The sequence below is a fragment of the Emydura macquarii genome, unplaced genomic scaffold (genome assembly GCF_026122565.2).
Source record: "Emydura macquarii macquarii isolate MOO-44397 ecotype Brisbane River unplaced genomic scaffold, CSIRO-AGI_Emac_v2 contig_1876, whole genome shotgun sequence".
Taxonomy (NCBI): Eukaryota; Metazoa; Chordata; order Testudines; family Chelidae; genus Emydura; species Emydura macquarii.
The window spans coordinates 28,414,310-28,434,815 of NW_027132013.1; the positions used below are offsets into that span (position 1 = coordinate 28,414,310).

Consider the following 20,506-nt stretch of genomic DNA (forward strand, 5'->3'; position numbering starts at 1 on the left):
TTTAATAGGACACAATAGATTTTTTCTCTACCAGGAGAAAATAAATGATTGCATTTCTGTTTTAACAACTGACACCAGCTGACTAATCAAATTATATTTTTGTTTCCTATGATGACAGTTACTTTCCTATCATCTGTAACAGTTGCAGGATGAAACATTAACAGCAGCTGTGAGGTGAACTGACAAGCTGCTCTATTTAGTACCCACGATCCACACTATATGCCTTCTTCTAACACTGGAACTCATTTTCTACCGCAGGATGATGAAAAGACACAGCACCATACAAAACCACATTTAGGATTCAAAGATGCCCAAGGAAATACATTTTAAAAGAAATAATAAATCCTTATGAGGAAGAAAAAGAGGAGATGAGCTGTAGAAGTTAAAACAATTATCAGGCAAATATGAGACGAGAACTAAAAAAGCTGAATCTTTTTAACAAAAAATCCCTTATGACTCAGAACAAGCTTCCTAAAAAAACTTCCTCACATATACCAGCATTTACCATTAAATATTTTATTAAATTTAATAAGCCCAATAAGGCACACAGTTTACTTGTACTACTAATGCATACAATAGAACCCTTATTTTATGAGCTAATTGGAGACTGAGGAGTTCATAAAATCAAAAAGTTAATAAAATTGAACATTTGAAAATTACAGTAGGTATGGTGCACAAATTGCTGTCTGGACCTTATAATAATAAAGAAATTAAATTTTACTGCCTGGATCATAATTTTTTTTTTTTTTTTTTTTGGTACCAGCTGACAGAGATAAGGTTTTTCCTAGCTTGTGATAACACACTAGGATAACAGCTTTACAAGTGGAGTCCTACAGGCATTCATTAAACAAGCCAAAAATCTCTTGGGGAGAACCTGTCCAGGTTTTAGTTTCTTAATTAAAAATAAAACCCTAGAAAAAAGTAGTCTATTTAACAAAGAAAGAAACTTAGAAATGGCTGTTCTGAAGTCATTATACAATAAGGCATCTATAAGAGCAGAAGGGCTTGAAATGCAGAGATACACATTATATTTTAGTTTCCGGTACCCAAAGACTAGGATTAAGGAGGAGGAAGACTTTAATAAAAAAAATGTGAAAAAACACACTTTACTAAATGCCCACAAAGCCACAATCAAGGAAGAAGGTATTTGTTTTTTTAAGCAAAAAGACTGGTTTAGAGGGAAGCAAAAGCAGCAACAAAAAAAAGTAATATATAAACATATGGAAGAAAGGGGATGCTGATACTACAGAAATGAGAAACTAGAACTTCTTGAAAATTGATAAGGGAAGCAAAAGGACACAAGGAGAAATCTTTGGCCAGCAGAATTCAAAACAATAAGGAGTTTTTAAAAGTACGTTAGAAACAAAAAGAATCCTGACAATGGTATTGGTCTATTACTAGATGAAAATGTTAGAATCATCACTGATAATGCAGAAAAGGCAAAAGTGTTCAATAAATACTTTTGTTCTGTATTTAGAAAGATGTTTTTAGTCATATCACTCTTTTCATTCCACCAGTATCTCAGGACCATGTTAAACAGCAGCTACTAAGTTTGACATTTTAAAATCAGGAGTCCAAGATAACTTGTATCCAAGAATTTTAAAAGAGCTGGCTGATCCTGTCAAACTAACGACTCTTTTTTTTTTAATGAAACTACAAGTTTGGCTGATAAAGGTAACAATGTTGAAATAATATACGTAGACTTATGTAAAGCGTTTGACTTGGTACTGCAAGACATTTTGATTAAAAAACTAAAAAGATAAAATTAACATGGTACTCATGAAATGGACTAAAAGCTGGCTAACTAGTAAGTCTCAAAATGTAATTATAAGTGGGGAATCATCATCGAACAGATGTTATTCTCTAGTGGGGCACCACAGGGATCATCAGTTTTCAGCCTTAAGCTATTTAACATTTTTATTAATGACCTAGAAGAAAACATAAAATCATCACTGAAAGTTTACAGATGACAAAAATTGGAGGGAAACGGTAAATAAAGGGGTCAGGTCACTGACACAGAGCAGTCTGGACCACTTGGTAAACTGGGTGCAAATGAACAATGTGTGTTTTAATATGGCAAAATAAAAATGTATACCTCTAGAAACAAAGGATGTAGACCATACTTACAGTATGGGGGACTCTATCCTGAGAAGCAGTGACGCTGAAAAAGAACTGGGGGTTGTGGTGGATCATCAGCTGAACATGAGCTCTTACTGTGGCACTATGGCCAAAAGAACTAACGCAATCCTTGGATGGATTAAACAGGGGAATCTTGAGAAGGAGAAGGGGTTACTTCATCCCTGTATTTGGCACTGTTGTTACCACTGCTGGAATATTGTGTCTAGTTCTGGTGTCCACACTTCAAGAATGATATTGATAAATTGGAGAGGGTTCAGAGAAGAGTCACAAGAATAATTAAATGATTAGAAAACATGCCTTATAATGTCAGACTCAAGGAGTTCAATTTATTTCGCTTAACAGAGAAAAAATGGTGTGACTTCATTACAGCCTAAGTATCTGCATGGAGTACAAATATTTAATAATGGTCTCTTCAGTCTAGCAGAGAAAGGTATAAAATGATCCAGTGGCTGGAAGCTGAAGCTAGACAAATTCAGACTGGAAGTAAGGCGCACATTTTAATAGAGAGTAATTAACCATTGGAACAATTTACCAAGTGCCGCAATGGATTCTCTATTGCTTGCACTTTTAAAATCAATATTGGATGTTTTTCTAAAAGATATGCTTTAGAACAGCGGTTCTCAACCTTGTTTTCCCCGACTACCACTCGGGGAAAAAAAAGGGGGGGGGGGACTTTCGGCGGCAGCAGGGTTACATGGGTGGAACATGGGGGGGATGACACACACAACTTGCGGCGGTGGCGGGGGGGACTTTCGGTGGCGGATTCGGTGGCGCAGTACGGCTCGCGTACCACCCAGCCTTCTTCGAAGTACCACCGGTGGTGCATAACCACTGGTTGAGAACCGCTGCTTTAGAAGTTATTTTTGGCAAATTCTGTAGTCTGTGTTATACAAGGTCAGATTAGATGACCTTGGAATCTACAGATCTACGAAAAATTATCGGGGGCAAAAGGAGGGAAAGAGAGCAGAGCTTTTTGGGCTTGTCTACATGGGGAAACTGACCAGCACTCTTATTCCAACACTCTGAAATAAGAGTGTCCACTCACGGAATTATTCCAGAATAGCTAGAGCACTTTAAATAAGGTAGCACTCTGATTTAATCTGGAATAACTTTCCCATGTACACAAGCCCCTGGTCAAGATATTAATTAGGAAATGAAAATTTAATGATTTTCATCTTACTTCATAGCAACCGATGTGGATGCATTCTACCTTTGTTGCATTAGAAGGCAGACATCAAAAACTAAAGACTGATAACTCTGTGCACTTAAAACTACAGGAACTTAGTAAGAGGCAAGATACATTTTAAAACAAAGGCAGATGTGGGTTTTTTTGCATTAAAGACAAACATACCTACAAAATACTTACACCAGAATACCCTTTCACATCAATGTTCTATGCCGCTTGCCAATAATACAAAATATAAGGCAATAAAATATTTGAACAATGTGATGCAGTAACACTGTTCCAGCTTTTTTGGATATGATTTTCAAACAGAAAAGTATCACTACAAAGAATACTGAAGCATCTACATCAAATGTTAGAGCATGATTCTCCAATCTCTAAAATGTTTTCACCATGTAAACCCACTTCTAGTTAGTAAGTGGTGATTTTTTTTTTTTTGGTAGCCTCAATTTTCGGTGCCCCAGGCAAGTGCTAACAGATTTGTGAAAAGCCTCCAATACCTAACATGGGCTTGTTAACATGCAGAAGAATCCTTTTCCATTGCCATAGCAACATTGCATGAAAAGGGGGATGGGCTCTACAAGAGGATGTTTAAAGTTTATGATAGCTAAGATAACAAAAGTTCAGGCAGATACAGAAAGTATGACAACATACTGGAAACTGTATCAGGATTAAGTTTTGATATTTGTTACTCACCTACTAAAAAATTAAGTTTCCTGAAGAGTGAAAGAGGTGAAGGGGAATTAAAATTCAGCCTGCCCATCTACAGGACTTATATTTATTTATTTTATATGCCTTAAGGGCCTGATTTTTATAAGTGCTGAGCATCTGCAGCTCTCACCAGCTTCTACTGAATCCATGAGCGCTCACTATCTCTTAAAAATAATTTCAATATGCTTTCATTGATACTAGGAGAAAACAGAGAGGAAGGCCAAAATTTTCAAGTGTTCCACTAGTTTTTAGGATCTCCTTTAAAATATTATTGATCACTTTTAGAGATGGTGAGCACCCAGAGATCTCATTTACTTCATCTACAGATGCTTTGTAGATTTACTAGCCTGGCACTAGTTTTGTAGAGAAACCAACAAATGAAGCACCAAAATAGTGAACACCATAGAAGACCCTAGCCCTAAACCTTACCTGTAAAGTGTGCTTCTGTCAGGTGTGCACTAGCAATAAGGCAGAAGGACAAAGCTCAAATGTTTATGTGATTCTCCTCATCACACTACTGCCTTAGAACTATTAAAAGAATATGACTAAAGCATAATTAAGAGTAAAAATGTACTTTTCTCCCAATGGAAAGGAATGGGTGAATAAAAGATCTGAGGGGATGAGGGGGCTTCCAGACATGTTATAACTGAGCTTGCAGGTAAGCGTTAAATTCTTTATGCACAGAGAAGTACCATCAAACCAGAGAGAAGAGTTTTAAGAAGCAGTTCATAACAATCCTGTGTAAAATATGATAGGGTATTGTGCAGACTTGCCAGGAGTAACACCACTGATATCTGAAAACTGCAATAGACCCTTTCACTTGTAGATGAAGCAAAGAATCACAGCACAATTCTGTCTAAATTACATCCAAAAAAAATTAGGACAATGTTAATGTTTCAAATTACATTACTCAGCAGTTTGATAGTGTCAGAATTAAGGTTTCATGTGCAACCTTATTTCTGCCCTTTGACCATAAGCATGATATAGTCTAATTATTTGATGACATGCTATTTGTTCTACTCTTGCCTCACTCTGTCCACAGGATGAACGGTGAATGAGGCAGAGGACTGCAAGAAAAGAAGGGATGTGTCCTTGTGTTTAAGACATTGTATTGGATGGTTCTATTCCTGGCTCTGCAATTGTGTCAGAAGTTGTCCCCCTTGTGTATGTGTCTTAAGGTTAAATAAGCAAATTCTGGCATTTTCAAAATTTTGAGTGCTTGTCTTTACAATGTTAATGTTCTTTTGGCATATTTTTGTATGCCATTTGCAGGTGCTTTTACAGAGCAAACTGAAAATACAAAAATGCATCCGACGAAGTGGGTTTCTGCCCATGAAAGCTAATGCCCAAATAAATTTGTTAGTCTTTAAGGTGCCACAGAACTCGCGCTGTTTTGCTGAAAATACAAAAATGCCATCAGGTAGAATCATAGTAATTCCCCACATGGACCATCAGCACAGCAGGAACCCAGGACCTTTAAAAGTCATAGCATAGCACAGACTGCTAGCACTTGAGCTACATGAGTACCTGGTAACAGTATTAGGCAGAGACCAGAAGGGGATTTAAGACGGCCTTTGCCATTGGCTTACAAGTATTTGCTAGACAGAGGATTCAAGGAAATTGGAAATTTGGGGTTCTATTCCTGGCTCTGGAGATGGGGGTGGGGGTATAGTCATTAAAGACAGCACTGCCAAACAAATATTTTCACCATATTAATTCTCAAAAGCATTAGGACTAAGAATTGGATATGTCCTACTGCAGACCTGGGATCAGATTCTAATCCCTGCTATTGCCCTTTCGTAACATTCCAGATGTGTAAGGAGCCATAAAAGGAAAAGAGAGGCCCACAGAAAGAATCCCCCGGCACAGAGCTGGCATACATAGCCCTAAATTGCCCCTCCATTGAGGCCCCAGCATACTGGTTTACTGGGAGCAAGAGTGGGCATGTCAAGCACAGGAGTGCAAGCAGACTGAGCATGGAGCACTTCACTAAGTCTGGGCTGCAGACAAGCCCACAGGCAGCCACATAAAGCAGTCATAAATTAAAGCAACCTGAGTGCTCCCCTTTCCCATTGCCCTTTTTAGCCCCTGCCTTCCTGTACGTCAATGGAATGGCAGAAGCCACTCCTGCTGCCATTCAGGACCTGCCATTTCACCAAAACAGTGCTGTGATAGTCCAGAGAGGGAAATCACAGGCAGTAAACTCTGCTGTGGGCCACACTTTATTGATTCTGTTTTAGCCTTTTCAATCAGGGCACGTCAGCTTTAAAAATGATTTTAACAAACTTATTTAGCTGTGTTATTAACAATGATGTAAATTAGTAAGAATTTTAAAAATCAAATTTACTCTTCACTGTGCTTCTTGTTTACTCTCTGCATTAGTCTCAGCTCCTGAAAAATCAAGTAAGTCAGTTTCATTTCTGTTAAATCAATTCAAATAATCAATTTCAGCGTTAGTGCTGTAGTGATGGAGTGTCAAACACTGTAGGTGAATGTTTGTTTAAAACTGTTCTTCATTGAGTTATTTTAAAATGGACAAGGAAAAATTTCTACAGGTTTTAGAGAAGACTGTTCTTATAAAAATTGAATACTGGAACAAATGTAAGTTGACAATATTCTTTTAAGTATTTTAAATAGAGAAAATATTTGGCTTTTCAAAATAAGCAAATACTAACTAGGAATTTGGCATGGAACCTTGTAAACACTGGTGAACATCATCATGTTTTTGCTTCTATGCATTTATTCTCATCTTTGAAAGACTCCCTCTTCTCCTTGTCTTTAATTTGGTCTAAAATAACTGATATTTCAAATTCTGGTGCTGTTTGTGACATTCTTCTGTGGTATACACTGACAGGGTGGATAAAGATCAATGATTTTTTTAAAAATAAAAAAAATCGGATTTTATTTCAATTGGTTTTTATCTTTTTTTAAAATCATCAAACACTAAATTTTTCTCTTGTTTAAAAAACAACAGTTTTAATTAAATCTCATCACAAACATGCTAAATCTACACTTACAGTCTCATAAATGTCTCATACAGTCTCATAGATTAAAAGACTGCTCGGTTCATTTATGCCAGAAATTCTCCTTTTCGCATTGTTAACAATAAACACTTCATTGACATGGTTCAGTCCTTACGACCAGGCTACACTCTACTTGGTAGAGCAGACATTGGTGGAAGATTGCTAGATACAGTGTATGAGAAGGAACTTGAACAGTGTGGAAGAAATACTGAGGGGAAATTTACTAGTTTAAGCCTTGATGGGTGGAGCAATGTACACAAAGATCCAGTAGTATGTGCCTGTGACACAACAGAAGATGGGGTTGCATATCTTTCAGAAACAATAGATACATCGGGAAATGCCCACCTAACAGAATATTTAAAAAATGGCAGTGAAAGCTGTAATAAATTGTGAACAAAAATTCAACTGTCATGTGTGCAGTTTTGTCACAGACAATGCTGCAAACGTGGCAAAGATGAGAAGATACTTAGAAGAAGAAACGGAAGGGTGCTCCTTAATAACATATGGCTGCAGTGTCCATTTAATGCATCTTTTAGCCAAAGACTTAAGTACGTCTTCTCCAGAACTAAAAGAAAATGTTAAGTCACAAAATACTTCCATAACAACCATTTTGCTTCAGCTTCACTGAAGAGAGCAGGAGAATCCAAACTAATTCTCCCTCAAGATGTCCGAAGGAATTCTGTGGTTGATTGTTTTGAACAATTTATTAAGAACTGGTCTATTCTCATAAAACTTTGTGAAGAAAACCATTTATTTTATCATGGAAGTATCTCATCCAAAGTATCTAACATTAGATTAAAGAGAAATGTAGAGGTTCAGTATACTGAAGCCTATATCTATAGCCTTAAACAAACTTTAGAGAAATTATTGTTGCATTTCTGATGCTGTCAAAATTTGGAAGGCACTTCAAGAGACACTGAAGAAAGAAATACCTCACCAGAAAATTAAACCGCAGGCAGTAAAGAAGTGAATGGATAAAGCACTAACTCCACTTCATTTTCTTGCAAACATTCTCGACCCCAGATATAAAGGTAGATGTCTAACTTCTGAAGATGATGCTGCCATGCCATAGGCATCTCAAAATCATTTCCGTTATGCTAGTCATAATAAATTTCAGGGCTGGAGTGGAACCATTTAAACAGTACATGTTTACTGATGATGTTTTGAACAAAGTCATTCCTCTGAATTGGTGGAAATCATTAGCCAGGCACCTTGAAACAGAGTTCCTTCAGTTGCTAAGCCAACTTTTCACAGCAGTAGCTTCCTCTGCAGGCACAGAGAGAATATTTTCATCGTTTGGTATTATGCAATCAAAGCTAAGAAATTGACTGGGAGTTGAAAAAACAGGAAAAATTGTATTTCTGTTTCAGTCTATGACTAAAAATGACAATGGGAGTGGGGAAGATGAGAGCTAGTTGTAGAAGTTTTAAGGACAGCGTACGTTTAGTGTTGTGATGACTTGTCTGTTAGAGTTAAGAATTTTAAAAGAGTTTAAGGACAGCCGTCTGCCAGCAACTCAGGAGACTGCTGCAATTGCAAATGTGAAACATTTATGTAACATTTAAGATTTAGTTTAATAAAATATAAGTGCTATTGTGTTTGGGTGTGTGATTTAGTTCTTACCATTCCTAATGTACTGCTGCTGCATCTGCAGCTTGACACAGGTAATGAGTATTATGTACTATTTCCTAAATTAATAAAAATCAAGTTATCTAAAAAATTACACAAAGTATGCCCTCCTAGATGTTGGAAAATACTGTACTGATTTGTAAATTAACATGTTTTAGTGATCAGATTTGCACCATTGTTTAAGAAATATGTGAAGCAGCATCAGTAGAAAACTTGATTTTAAATCAATGATTTTCACTTGGCGATTTAAATCAATCCACCCTGAATCTAATAAATGATTATTTTTTAAAACAGTTAGTATGATCAGGAGTGAACATATTAGCACATGCTGGGATATCTAGCAATAAACATTGAATAAAGAAGTAAAAATGCATAAAAAATGGAGAAATTGATATACAGATACCTTTCAGAAAACAGCAATTTAAAAATTTAGTTAAAAAAGGATTTAAAAAGGAATGGCAAGAATTGTGGACCAAGGAGAAAAGAGGAGGAAGATTCTATGAAGTACGTCCAAAAATAGAGGATAATACACTACTCCAAAGTTATGAAAGGATCAGTGAAGTACTCATATTTAGACTATTAACTGGGCACTGTGGTTTGAATAATAATTTATATTTATCAAATAGACACAAAGATGGGCTATGTAACACATGTAAAGTTAGATAAATAGTTGTTCACCTGATGTGGGAATGCAGGGAGCTTTCCCAGGAAAGAAGAATTTACATGATTTAAAATTACAAGATACTATAAGGGGTTTATTGAGAATATCAAGAAAATGGGGTAACATTAAAAAAGTTCTGCTATGTTTTTTTAAGCCTCTAGTTCGGGGTAAGAAAGTGTAGGGGCATGAATGAATGAGGAAAATATGAAAAAGATTATTCTGCTTTGCCATAAAGCATAAGAAGCTGCTGCCTCATGAAGGTCATTTTACTAGTAGTTTGTTGTGTTCTCTCTCTTATGGTTGTTAAGTGTTTTGTTTTCCCTTCGCTTTTCTTTTCCCCATTCTTGACAAGAGTACTGTGTCATCTTTAAAATATTTACTGTTGGGGTAGTTACGCTATTTACTGCAACAGATGAAGCTCTTAAGTTTGCCCAAAGTCAGCCAGTAAACCAGATGCTTAAAGTGCTCAAAATCTGTGCATATATGTTGCATAATATTTGCTTGTTTAAGCAATTGTGAGGATGGAACTGATTGATAATACAATTACAGTTGGTTTTTATTTTTACAAATCTTTAATATTGAAGGTTATTTCTCATACTGAAAACTAAATTAAATTACAAAAAAAAAAGTGTTAACTTTGCTAATGTGACATATTTGCTAACTTTGCTAAAGTGACATATTTGAATAGCATGCTGTGCCTTCTCTTCAGCCTACTTGACTCTTTAGTGCTTGCTAAATATTTCAATCCTGCCATAGATTCAGTGTGGTCTTAGCTGTGTGCTTTATTAGCATAAAAAGCAAACACAGTGCAAAACATAGGCTGCAAGTGGAGGATGATTTTGGTTCATACATTCGTCAAATCAAAACCAATTTTCACTTGATTATTCAAAGACATTTCTCTCCAAAAAAGGATATTTCTTTGTCAAATTTTAAGTTGTTTCACTGTCAGTTAAAGGTGACCTGCACAGGATTCTTAAAAAGTTAATTTTATACCCTTTGTTGTTTCTATATGATGTACAGAGGCCTGAAAATTTTTTGTAAAAGTTTTATTCTTTTTTATTTGAAATATCAGGAATGTCAAGTATGGTTTTGTTTGACTTTTTTGGGTTCTCAAATATGTTTCTTGTGAACACTCTCACATTAACTAAAGGTGCAGGGATTTAAAATTTTAACAGATCTCTTTTTCAACCATGCATTCATTACATACAGGAATTAAGAAAATGAAAAAAACAGTTTAAAACAGCCTGGCTAAAAATCCCTTTTCCCTCACAGACTGTCAGTATATTCAATTTTGCTCAGTCCACACACAGTCTCTTGTGATGTAGTAATTTCACTACTTCAATACTGTAACCCATCAAGATAGACAAGATTTGAATTCCTTATACTGGGACCATATTATTTGTTCATTTGCATTGCTCACTTAACTAAAATCTGTGTTTGTCAGAGGGGAAGAACATAACTACTTGCGTTTCTGTGCCATCATTTCACTGGTCACTTTATTCAAATGTTATGTGACATGTCGTAAGCAATGCTTTCTTATAGAAGAGACATTAAAATGATAACATATGGACATTTTCCCTTTCAAGTTAACACAGATCATGAGATGAAACAATATAGTTGTAATGTCTACTTGTGTTAAACTCTGATGATATTTTAAAGTAAATCTTCAAAAGCAAGTATATCTGAGATAAACCTCTGTGGCACAAAAAGTGTTTTGTCAGTGCTAGGAAGCAGGATATAGCTAAGACATCTGTGGCTTTTGGTCTGTCTGCCTGTCAGGGAATTAAACACAGTACAGGCTGAGACTGAAATGCAGTTTTTTCATGCTTGCTATACACTTATTTAATCTATTTTTAATGAATCAGTGGTGGCACCGTGAACCAGTGGAACAGAAGCTTTTAACGTTCATGTGTTCTTTTCTATCTCCGCGTGACTGACAGACAATCTATAAATACAATGATCATGATTTATTACTTTGGGAATGACTTATTTTTTTCTCCTCCCATTTTACTTGGATTGAGTTGGGATTTTATTCAGGACTGCAATTATGCACAGGAAACCACTCATTACTAAACTAAAGGTGCTTTTCATAGTGAACTGCAGTCTTTAGAACACTTAAATGCATTTTTTCCCCTTCAAGAACATACTGGAAGGAATTTGTACCTGTGCCGGTCTACCTTAAAGGAGGCCAATAGTAGAAATAAAATAGTATCTAAGGCACCCTTTTTATAGCTGATAAACTGAAATAATGGACCAACAAATATGATTATAAGAATGGTAGGTAAGGATTAGATGAATTCGAGACCAAAAAATGTCACCTTGGTCTCTACACTGATAAAATGTGTTCAAAGCCCTCCTTAGATCTAGAGGCGAATCTTTAGCACAGACTCTTCTTGATAAAGACAGGCATAGCACATTCATGTTCCCATAGCGGCATATATGAACAAAAGCCACTGAGAGATATGGGCCAGCAGTTTTTAATCACCAACTGCTTCTTCTTAAGCTAATTTCTTGAGTCAAAAACTTGTTTTCTTCTTATGCAATTCAGGATACATGTAAAGGAGAACCAAAGTGATCCATAATTTTGCCATGCTACTCTTATTCAGTTTTCTTATAAACAGCTACTCTGTTTTCTTATAAAACAGCTATTCCACCTATTACTCTAAGATGTTTGATAAGTAAGTTTTTCCAGTATGCTGTGCTAAGGATTTCTTTCTTTCTTCAGGAAAGGTAACTGGGCATCATGCAGACAGATCAATGAAGACTTCTGCTTAATGTGAAGCTGTGGTCAAAAAGGTGAACAAAATGTTAAGCAGCATAAAGAATGTGATTGTGAATACTGTAATTATAATGCTTTTTCTAAATGGTGGGGTCTCATCTGCAATACTGTGCATATTATTCATCCTCCCATTTCAAGGAGGATACAGCAGAACTAGAGTGGGTTTCAGTAAAGAGCAAGATGAGTCAAGGATATGGAAAATCTTTATATAAAGCCAGGATGAAAAGTTGAGACTGTTTATCTTAGAAAAGGAAATGAATAATCAAGGACAAGATAAAAGTGTGTAAAAGAAAGAATGGCATAAAGAAAGTGAACCAGGAAGTTCCGTTCTCTCTGTTTCATAACACAAGAACAAGGGGACATTCAACAAAATTAGTAGGTGGAAAACTGAAATGCAATTCAAGAAAATACCGTGGAACTCACTGCCACAAGAAGCTGAGACCAAGAACTAACAAGATTCAAGAGGCGATGCTGATATCAAGAATATCCAGAATTTATCATAAACTGAAGATAAAAATTGTGTGGGAGGAATATTGTGCTTCATGGCTTAAACCAACTATTAGAATCACAATGAAATCCAATATAGGAGCCTACTGTAAAATTCTTACACCTACCTCTAAGCATCTGATACCAGCCACTGTCAGAGAGATAGTACTAGATTAGAGGGACCTTAGGTCCAATACAATATGGCAATTCCTGTATTCTGTCTAGATTCCCTGAAACATACTAGAGCTTCCTTAATATTCCTGACCAAGGTGAAATCTACAGAGTGTATTTGCATATTTAGACCAGCACAAAAATTCATATTACTTCATGTGATGTTTATGCCACTTACTTCATGTAATTTATGCAAAAAAATTATACCTTGTCTTAGAAATACAAGATCACTTCTCTGCAGGACAGACTGATTTACATCAAAGCAAGTAAATCACCAATTGTAATCCTGATTTAAATCAGCAAGCAGGAAACATTGATTTAAATAATTAATTTTAATCTTGTTTTGCATTTGTACTTTTAGTTATTTCCCCAAAGAAAGGTTGATTCTCATTGATTGGTAACCATTAAAATGTGTTTATTTGTAACTAAACAGCCTTTATATTAAATTTGGTGCCTTTTTTTTTGGGTGCTACCCGGAGGATAAATAAAAGTGTATAAATGTAACATGAATAATTACATATTTTAAACTTAATTTATCCAGATTCTCAATTTTTTCATTAGAAATTTCTTATTTACAAGATGATTAATATTGTACTTGATAAGCTCTATTTGGATGGAAATTCAGATGAAATTACAAATGCACAAAAACAGCTTTTTTTTTTTTTAATTAAATGAAACTACCCTAAATATGTTGGATATATAAGAAAAAAGTTTATCAAAACACTGTTTAATAAATCAATGTTAAATACAAAAAGGAAAGATTACTTGTAGCAAGAATTGAACTGGTCACCATGCCCTTCAAGATTTTAGAACTAGTAGACCTCATCCTATTAGAAATAATTTTTATTTATAGATTGGAAGAGGAAAGCAAGTTATTCTGTTTTTTCAGCTCCCAATTGGTTTCTTAACTTTAAATGAACTAATCATTAAACCAAATTAGTTGAATAAACTGGAACTAGTTGAATAAACTGAAAAGAAAAATATATTCTCTAAACATTTGCAGAAGAGGCTACTGCTATCAAGTGCTACTTTAGCACTTCAACAAACTTTGGTTTAAGGTGCTTGGCTAGTGATTTCCACCAGTTCAATTATTTGACTTTCTTTAAAAACTGGAAGCAAATAGTTAGTGCTTGGTATTATTTTTGGTACTTAATTTAAATTAAGAGATTATAATAACTTTAGGTCTTAACACGGGTGTTCAATACCAAATTTTAAATAGGTTTAGTTTTTTTAAAATAGTCTATTTTTAATTTAAAATTAAAAAAAAAATCCTATTAATTTTTTTTTTAATCCACCCTTATTCTCTGCCCTTTTTGCCTTCTATTCCAACATTATGATGTATTATTTTTTCATAATTTCCATCATTCACTTTTCAGACACCCATTTCTGAATTCTGTTAATCTGTTTACCCTGACATTGGCTTCCCTAAGGAATTCTCTCTCCATGTCCAACTCCAGATTAGCCCAATAAACTAAGATTACCTGCTCCATATATGCAGAGATGCTCCCCATCCTGTCTTTATAAACAGTAAAATTAGAATATCATATGTAGCTCCATAATGAAAGTAGGATTTTTAAATGTACTTGATATTCCTTCAGATTGTTAAAATTGAATTGTGAACCCCGAGTTTAAAGATTTAAGGTTTATTTTGTTACGTCAATTGATGTATTTCTGCACATTTACACACACAAATTTCTATAGCGTAACAGGGATGCATGGACACAGACAGTAATTACGTGCATAACAGACAAACAGCATATCACAAAAACTGTCATAATGAAGAACTAACCTGCATAAACCTTTATAGGTATGCAGAGAATGGCCAAAGGACAAATTAAAGAAGATCTGCAAAGTAAAGCTTAGGTCCTGCAGACACAAAAGCATACACTTAACCTTTACTCATTAACAATTCCTCTGGGCATGATCTGGGCCAAAATAAATAAATTTCATTAATTTCCAATATACATACTGAACACTGTCCAGTTCAACTGTTGATGTAACACCATCTCACCTTTAAAAAAAATCAACTTTCTTTAGGTTTCCCTAAATAATGCCACTGGCTCCAATTCTGCCGTGACATCCCAGAATAAACTTTTTCTACGATATCACAACAATCAAAGAATTCTGCTAAAGCTGACCCATATGTGGTTTTTCTTGACTTCTCAAATTATCATGTAACCTGAAAGTTGCTTTTTTCCCCTAAGAGAACATGGCTGGGACATAAGGCCAAGTAATGGGTATGAGGCAGCCAATAAAATTGGAACTGACTCTCCAGGACTCCAAATCAATCAAACAGTGCCCCAGAAATAAACAAGTTCTAAAATGACAATCTAATTAGTAAATTTAGAAGGGACATGATCAATTTATGTTTTAAAAACTTTGTCTCATCATTATATTTTACTTATAGTACAAACAAAACAGATTAGAAATAACAGAATTTTAAAAGTCTAAATTCCTTTTTTCTACTTAGGGTGTTTGTCCAAGCTGCAAAGGTGCATAAAAAAATTATTTTGGCTGGAAATACAAGGGGATACTTAAAAATATTTATTTTATTGCAATTTTATTTTAAAGTTCTAGAAAAAGATTTACATTTGTTTTTAGGTTTTGTATAACCTCATTATTTTTAAAAAGCTAATCTAGTTTTGGGGGATAAATCTGACTCAACAATTTTCTCTCCACATTGAGTCTTATGTGTATGTCTTTCAATTTAATAGTTCAAAGCTGCCATGACATGACAGGTGGATACATCTATCTGATAACACTGTTCATACCTTGTTAAGCAACAGACAGCAACGTGCTTCCATCATTAAAAAACCCAAATTAAATTTAAATATATTTAATGGGAAAATATATGACTTGACAGTTAAAAGAAATGAGAATGCTATATGAACGTAACATCACCTTTCATCCATAAGAGTCTTTGAAAAATTTAAAAATCAGAGCCTAAATGTGAAGACGACAATATGCATGAATGACCCACAAAACTGAGTTCAGGAAAAACAGTACAGAGGATTTGCAGAACCAGGCACCACTTCTCTCACAGAAGGGCAGCAATAGGAAATAATGAGAAAAATCTGCCAGTAGGGGGTCACTTACTTTTGGATTAATGGGTCCCAAACCTGACTTGTATTACAAAATGAGTTTAATCATGTCTTCCTAGTCTAGTGATTATTTGTCCACATTAAAAAAATGCTACTTAATTTTAACTGTCATATGCAGTGTTGTAGCCATGTCAGTCTCAGTCCCAGTGGTGGAATTATTGCGGTGTACACAGAGGAGAGAATCAAACTTTGCAAGGTGCCTATTCACATTATGCATAGCTCAAACCAGCATTATTAGCTCAGGGCCATCCATGAGCATCAAAAATAAATCTTCACTCTTCCACTAAATCAAAATGACAAACATGATTGGACTTTCTTTTTTATTGTCCAACAACTGAGTCAAATTGTCATGAAAATGTACCAGGCCCGGCCCAGCCCACACACACAAAAATCTACTTGTTCACCCTTTACCACAATGACGAAAATTTAATTTGATGAAACTATTTGCCCAACTACAAAAAAACCTGTCCATGATAAGCAGAATTTTGTAAGACTGCCTTCTTCTACATGCTTATTAACAAAACACAAAAAACAATGGTACCCGATATAGCTTTTAACTTCCGCACCCTTTTATTTCACTGACATCATTCACAGTAAGATACAATATGTTTTAGATGAGATCAAACTCCAAACGAACACATAGCTCAATCCTTCAGTCCTGTTGCATGAATGGGAGTTTTGCAAATACAAAGACTAATGACCAGCCTCTAAGCCGAGTTCTCAGTTACTAACATAGCAACAAAATGTCTTTCCAAGTACCCACATTTGCCTTTACTGGATGAGGAATCTGTAGATGAATACATTAAGGCAATAATGTTGTTCTCTCCCCTGTTGCTATGCGGAAAACACACACCAACAGGGGAAATAGTGAAAATGACTATAAAATAATGAAAATGACTAAATGCTGTCAAATCACAAACTAACAAGATAGAGATTTTTACAAAAATTTCAGTTATAGTTATCTTGGGTGTTACCTGCAACCATAGTAGGTAAAAAAGCTGTTCACATAGAAAAATGTTCTTTAAATTGATAGTGCCTTGTCAGTTTTCACATTAGCCATCTGTTTACATTCAAGAATATAGAAAAAATAAAAATAGACCCAAACTGTAAATATAATAAGCAAATTTTTCATCCTTCATTTCTGATGACGTGTTGAAATCACTCAAACATCATTCTGCTGGTTTGTTAGCAGCAAAACTCCCTCAATCCCTCCGAAAAGCATCTTTGCCATATATTTGTTAAACTATTCAAGCAATATATTTATCAACATTGCACATAAGCATTTTAATACAGGCAATTCACCTGGTACTTCTAACAAGAGGTTCAGGTAACCAGATGCAATTTGCTTTTGTGGTTGGGTAATTAGAATCCAACAATTAAGTTTCCTTGAATATTTGATTTTTTTTTTTTTTTTAAATTGGGATGCTCAACTTAATTTTTTTTTTTTAAACAGACTAATTTAAAAACAGGTTCTAATACAGCATCCCCTACATAGGTTCTAATAAAAAAAGGTTTTCTACTCCTTTGATATTTGAAAAGGTCAACAACGGAAAAATTGACTGTCTAAATAGTGAAAATGACTACACATAAAGTGTTGTAAAATTCCCAAAGTAAACACTAAAAGAGAAAAATATTTCCTTCCCACTGACTTTTTAATTTTCGTAATCTTAGATATTACTAACAAAAGATACAGCATTGGCTTGAAAAATCGCATCTAAAATAATTTCATCTAATTAAAGTTTGATATATTAAAAATGCTAGTATCTGATATTCCATGTCATAGAAATAAATAGTATTATAATGATATCAAACAAAGTTGTTTATGTTCTGGGAATTAGCAAATTGGTTAATATTTTGTTCTGAAAGCAATGCAACAAAATGCAGTGGTGCATTATTATTTCATTTCTGATTCATTGCACCATTTCTAAACATGAAATTATTTTAAATTATCTTCTTAACACTCTTCCCATAATAAAATTTGAAGTTTAATAAAGAAACCGATTTCTGGATTAATGTCTCTCTCTTTGAATGTAATCCTTATTTTAAAATAAAACCAACAAACACATACATTTCTCCAGGCTCACCAGCAATAAGTAGTCCCCCCCATCCCCCGCTCCCATTGCACTCTGACATAAACCTCTTGGTCTCTTTCTGTCCGTCTATGCAGATCTAATCTGCAAGTCTGTTCAGTGCAGACAGTGTACTGCACTGTGAATGGACAGCCAGGTATTTTATGAATGGAGTAGATCACGTGCTCCCAGCACCTCCCCGAGCTGATATTTCCCACATAACTCTGTCAACAAGCAATTTTTTTTTTTAGTACAAGTAGTCCTGGAAATTCTAACGTTCAAACGTCCTACAACCAGTCCGTTGACGTGCAGGAAACGGCCTATATAATTTCCACGGCAGGTCTTGCTGATTGTCAACGGTAATGGTGGTTTAATTATTTTTTTTATGAATGGAGATTGTGGTATGCAAATTAGAATGATTCACAAAAAAGAAAACATGGCGACTGCTTCTGCCTTGTTACACGGCTACTGAAGCAATTCACCTTCTAAACCGACTCAGTGTAATGCTTCGTGCTTTACATATTGGAGCTCAGAATTTCTCAAACTCTTATGTTATCCAACTCTGAAAATGCAGTCACTGTTTTAAACAGAAAAATGCTTTTCCTTTACGAGGTATATCTTAAGGAACGAAGATTTCATTTAGAGGAATGCATGCAAATGATAATCTGCCTCCCACTGCCACTGACATTTTTTGTCATATAAATTAACTCGCCATTTAGCATTAAGGAAAAAAAAAAAAAAAAGCACACGACGGTTATTTTCCATCACCAAGAGTTGTCTCTGCACTATGACGAGCCACATCACTCGTAAAACAAATTACAGCAAATGACTAAATTGCAAATCATTATTCTGGAAAAGATTACAAAGCCTGTAGCAGTCAGAGAGCCAACAGTAACCCTTATGCACTTTATACCCTTAAACGTTTCTGATAAACACCGAGATCAACATAACTCAAGATATTTTGCACTTCTGGTTTTGAACGCCATAAGAGCCACATTTATAAGTAGAATATTTATTTCTTCCCCTCCATCCAAAATGTACATTTCACAGACTAAATGCAAAAAGACAAATATCTAAAAACTACATGAGGCCGACTGATTTCATCCAAGCTAGCTACATTAAAAACGTAAGATACTTCTCTTCCCCACCCCCCACCCTTTGAAAAAGAAGTCCCAACAGCTCATTAAAAAAATAGGCTTTAGGGGAAGGTTTAAACTATATTTACATTGACTGACTCATCCAATTAAAATTCAGGAACAGTTTCCTGCAGGATGAAGCTCCCACACACTAGTTTCCATGTGAAACATCTGTGAGATGGGATCTGATTCTAGGTGGCCTGTGCAGAAGTGGGGTGCACTGTTGGACTATCTCTACGTTTGGACATTAAACCCCCCCCCCCACCATTCCCCCACTTCCACACACGCCGCCACCACCACCTGGCCACTTTTCGGTCATGCTGTAACTGCAGCGCACACTTGCACAGAGACTGGCCCCCGGCCTGCAAGAAACGAGCCCCTCCATACAAAGAGAGCCCCCCTGGGGGTTTCTAGGGATGCAGGCACATAGGTGTGTACACTGCGCCTACGTATAACCCGACACCCGCCGTGCAAAGAGCTCGGGCAGGGCAGCAGCGCCGACATGCCCCACGTCAAGGCAGAGGAGTCGGGAAGGAGTGAGGACAAGGGGCGCAGGAACATTTGCTTACTCGTTGTTAGACGTCGCCGTCTCTTCGCTCATTTTTTCCTCACCGTGATCCGACAGGGAGAGGGAGCAGGAGCAGCAGCAGGAGCAGCACCGACGACGACGCAGCCAGGGCGCAGCAGGAACTCACCAGAAACCCCACCATTGTTAACCCCCAGCTCTGCCTCCCCCGCGAGAAGAACATCAACACTGGAGGGGCATGGGGGGTGGGGGAGGGGTAGGGCAACTCTTTTAGCCTCGAGCCGCGGGGACCGGCCGGGCTGTCCAGAGCCCAGCCTCAGCGACGGTAGCAGCCGCAAGCCCTCTGGTCTTTAACGGGAACGGGCTGGCGGATGAGGAAGGCTCCCAGCTGCAGTGCGCTCCGCGCCGCCGTCCTCCTCCTCCTCCTCCTGCAGCTCATCTCCCGCTGCAGCTGCCTTTCTTCAGCGCCCTCCTCCTCCTCCTCCTCCCCGCCGAGCGGGCCGGGCTCTCCCTCCCCTCGCCGCGAGCCCCGGGGCAGCAGGGAGGGGAGCAGCCGCAGCAGAAATTCCTCCGAAGAGCAGCGTCCGGCGCGAGGCGAGGCGAGGGGGGAAGGGAGCGGGGGCGGAGAGAGGCCAGGCACCCACCCCACCCTCTCAGCCGCGAGCAGCAGCAGCCCCCAGCGCCGCCGAGCGGGGGGACAAGCCGGCCCCGGCCGGGCGGCGGGGGGGGGGGGGGTGGAGCTGGGAAGCAGCCGGGGGATGGGGCGGCGGGATGCGTCACGGCTGTTTGCGTGAGGAGAAGGGGACTTGCGGGGGGGGGGGCGGGCGTCCCGCGGCAGGGAGAAGCCCCGAGCCGCAGCCGGCGAAAAGTTCAGCGGCCGCGCTCCAGCCCC

The 20,506-nt window shown here is 37.0% G+C and overlaps 1 protein-coding gene across 1 annotated transcript in view; it reads right to left on the reverse strand.

Annotated features, from left to right (window-relative positions):
- Nucleotides 1-20,092, reverse strand: part of SPRED1 (sprouty related EVH1 domain containing 1) — a 95,142-nt gene extending 75,050 nt beyond the window's left edge. Inside the window, exon 1 of the mRNA XM_067558047.1 lies at nucleotides 19,658-20,092. Coding sequence (XP_067414148.1) covers nucleotides 19,658-19,689 — 32 coding nt within the window. The 5' untranslated portion in view covers nucleotides 19,690-20,092. The remainder of the gene's footprint in view (nucleotides 1-19,657) is intronic.
- Nucleotides 20,093-20,506: the final 414 nt, after the last annotated feature.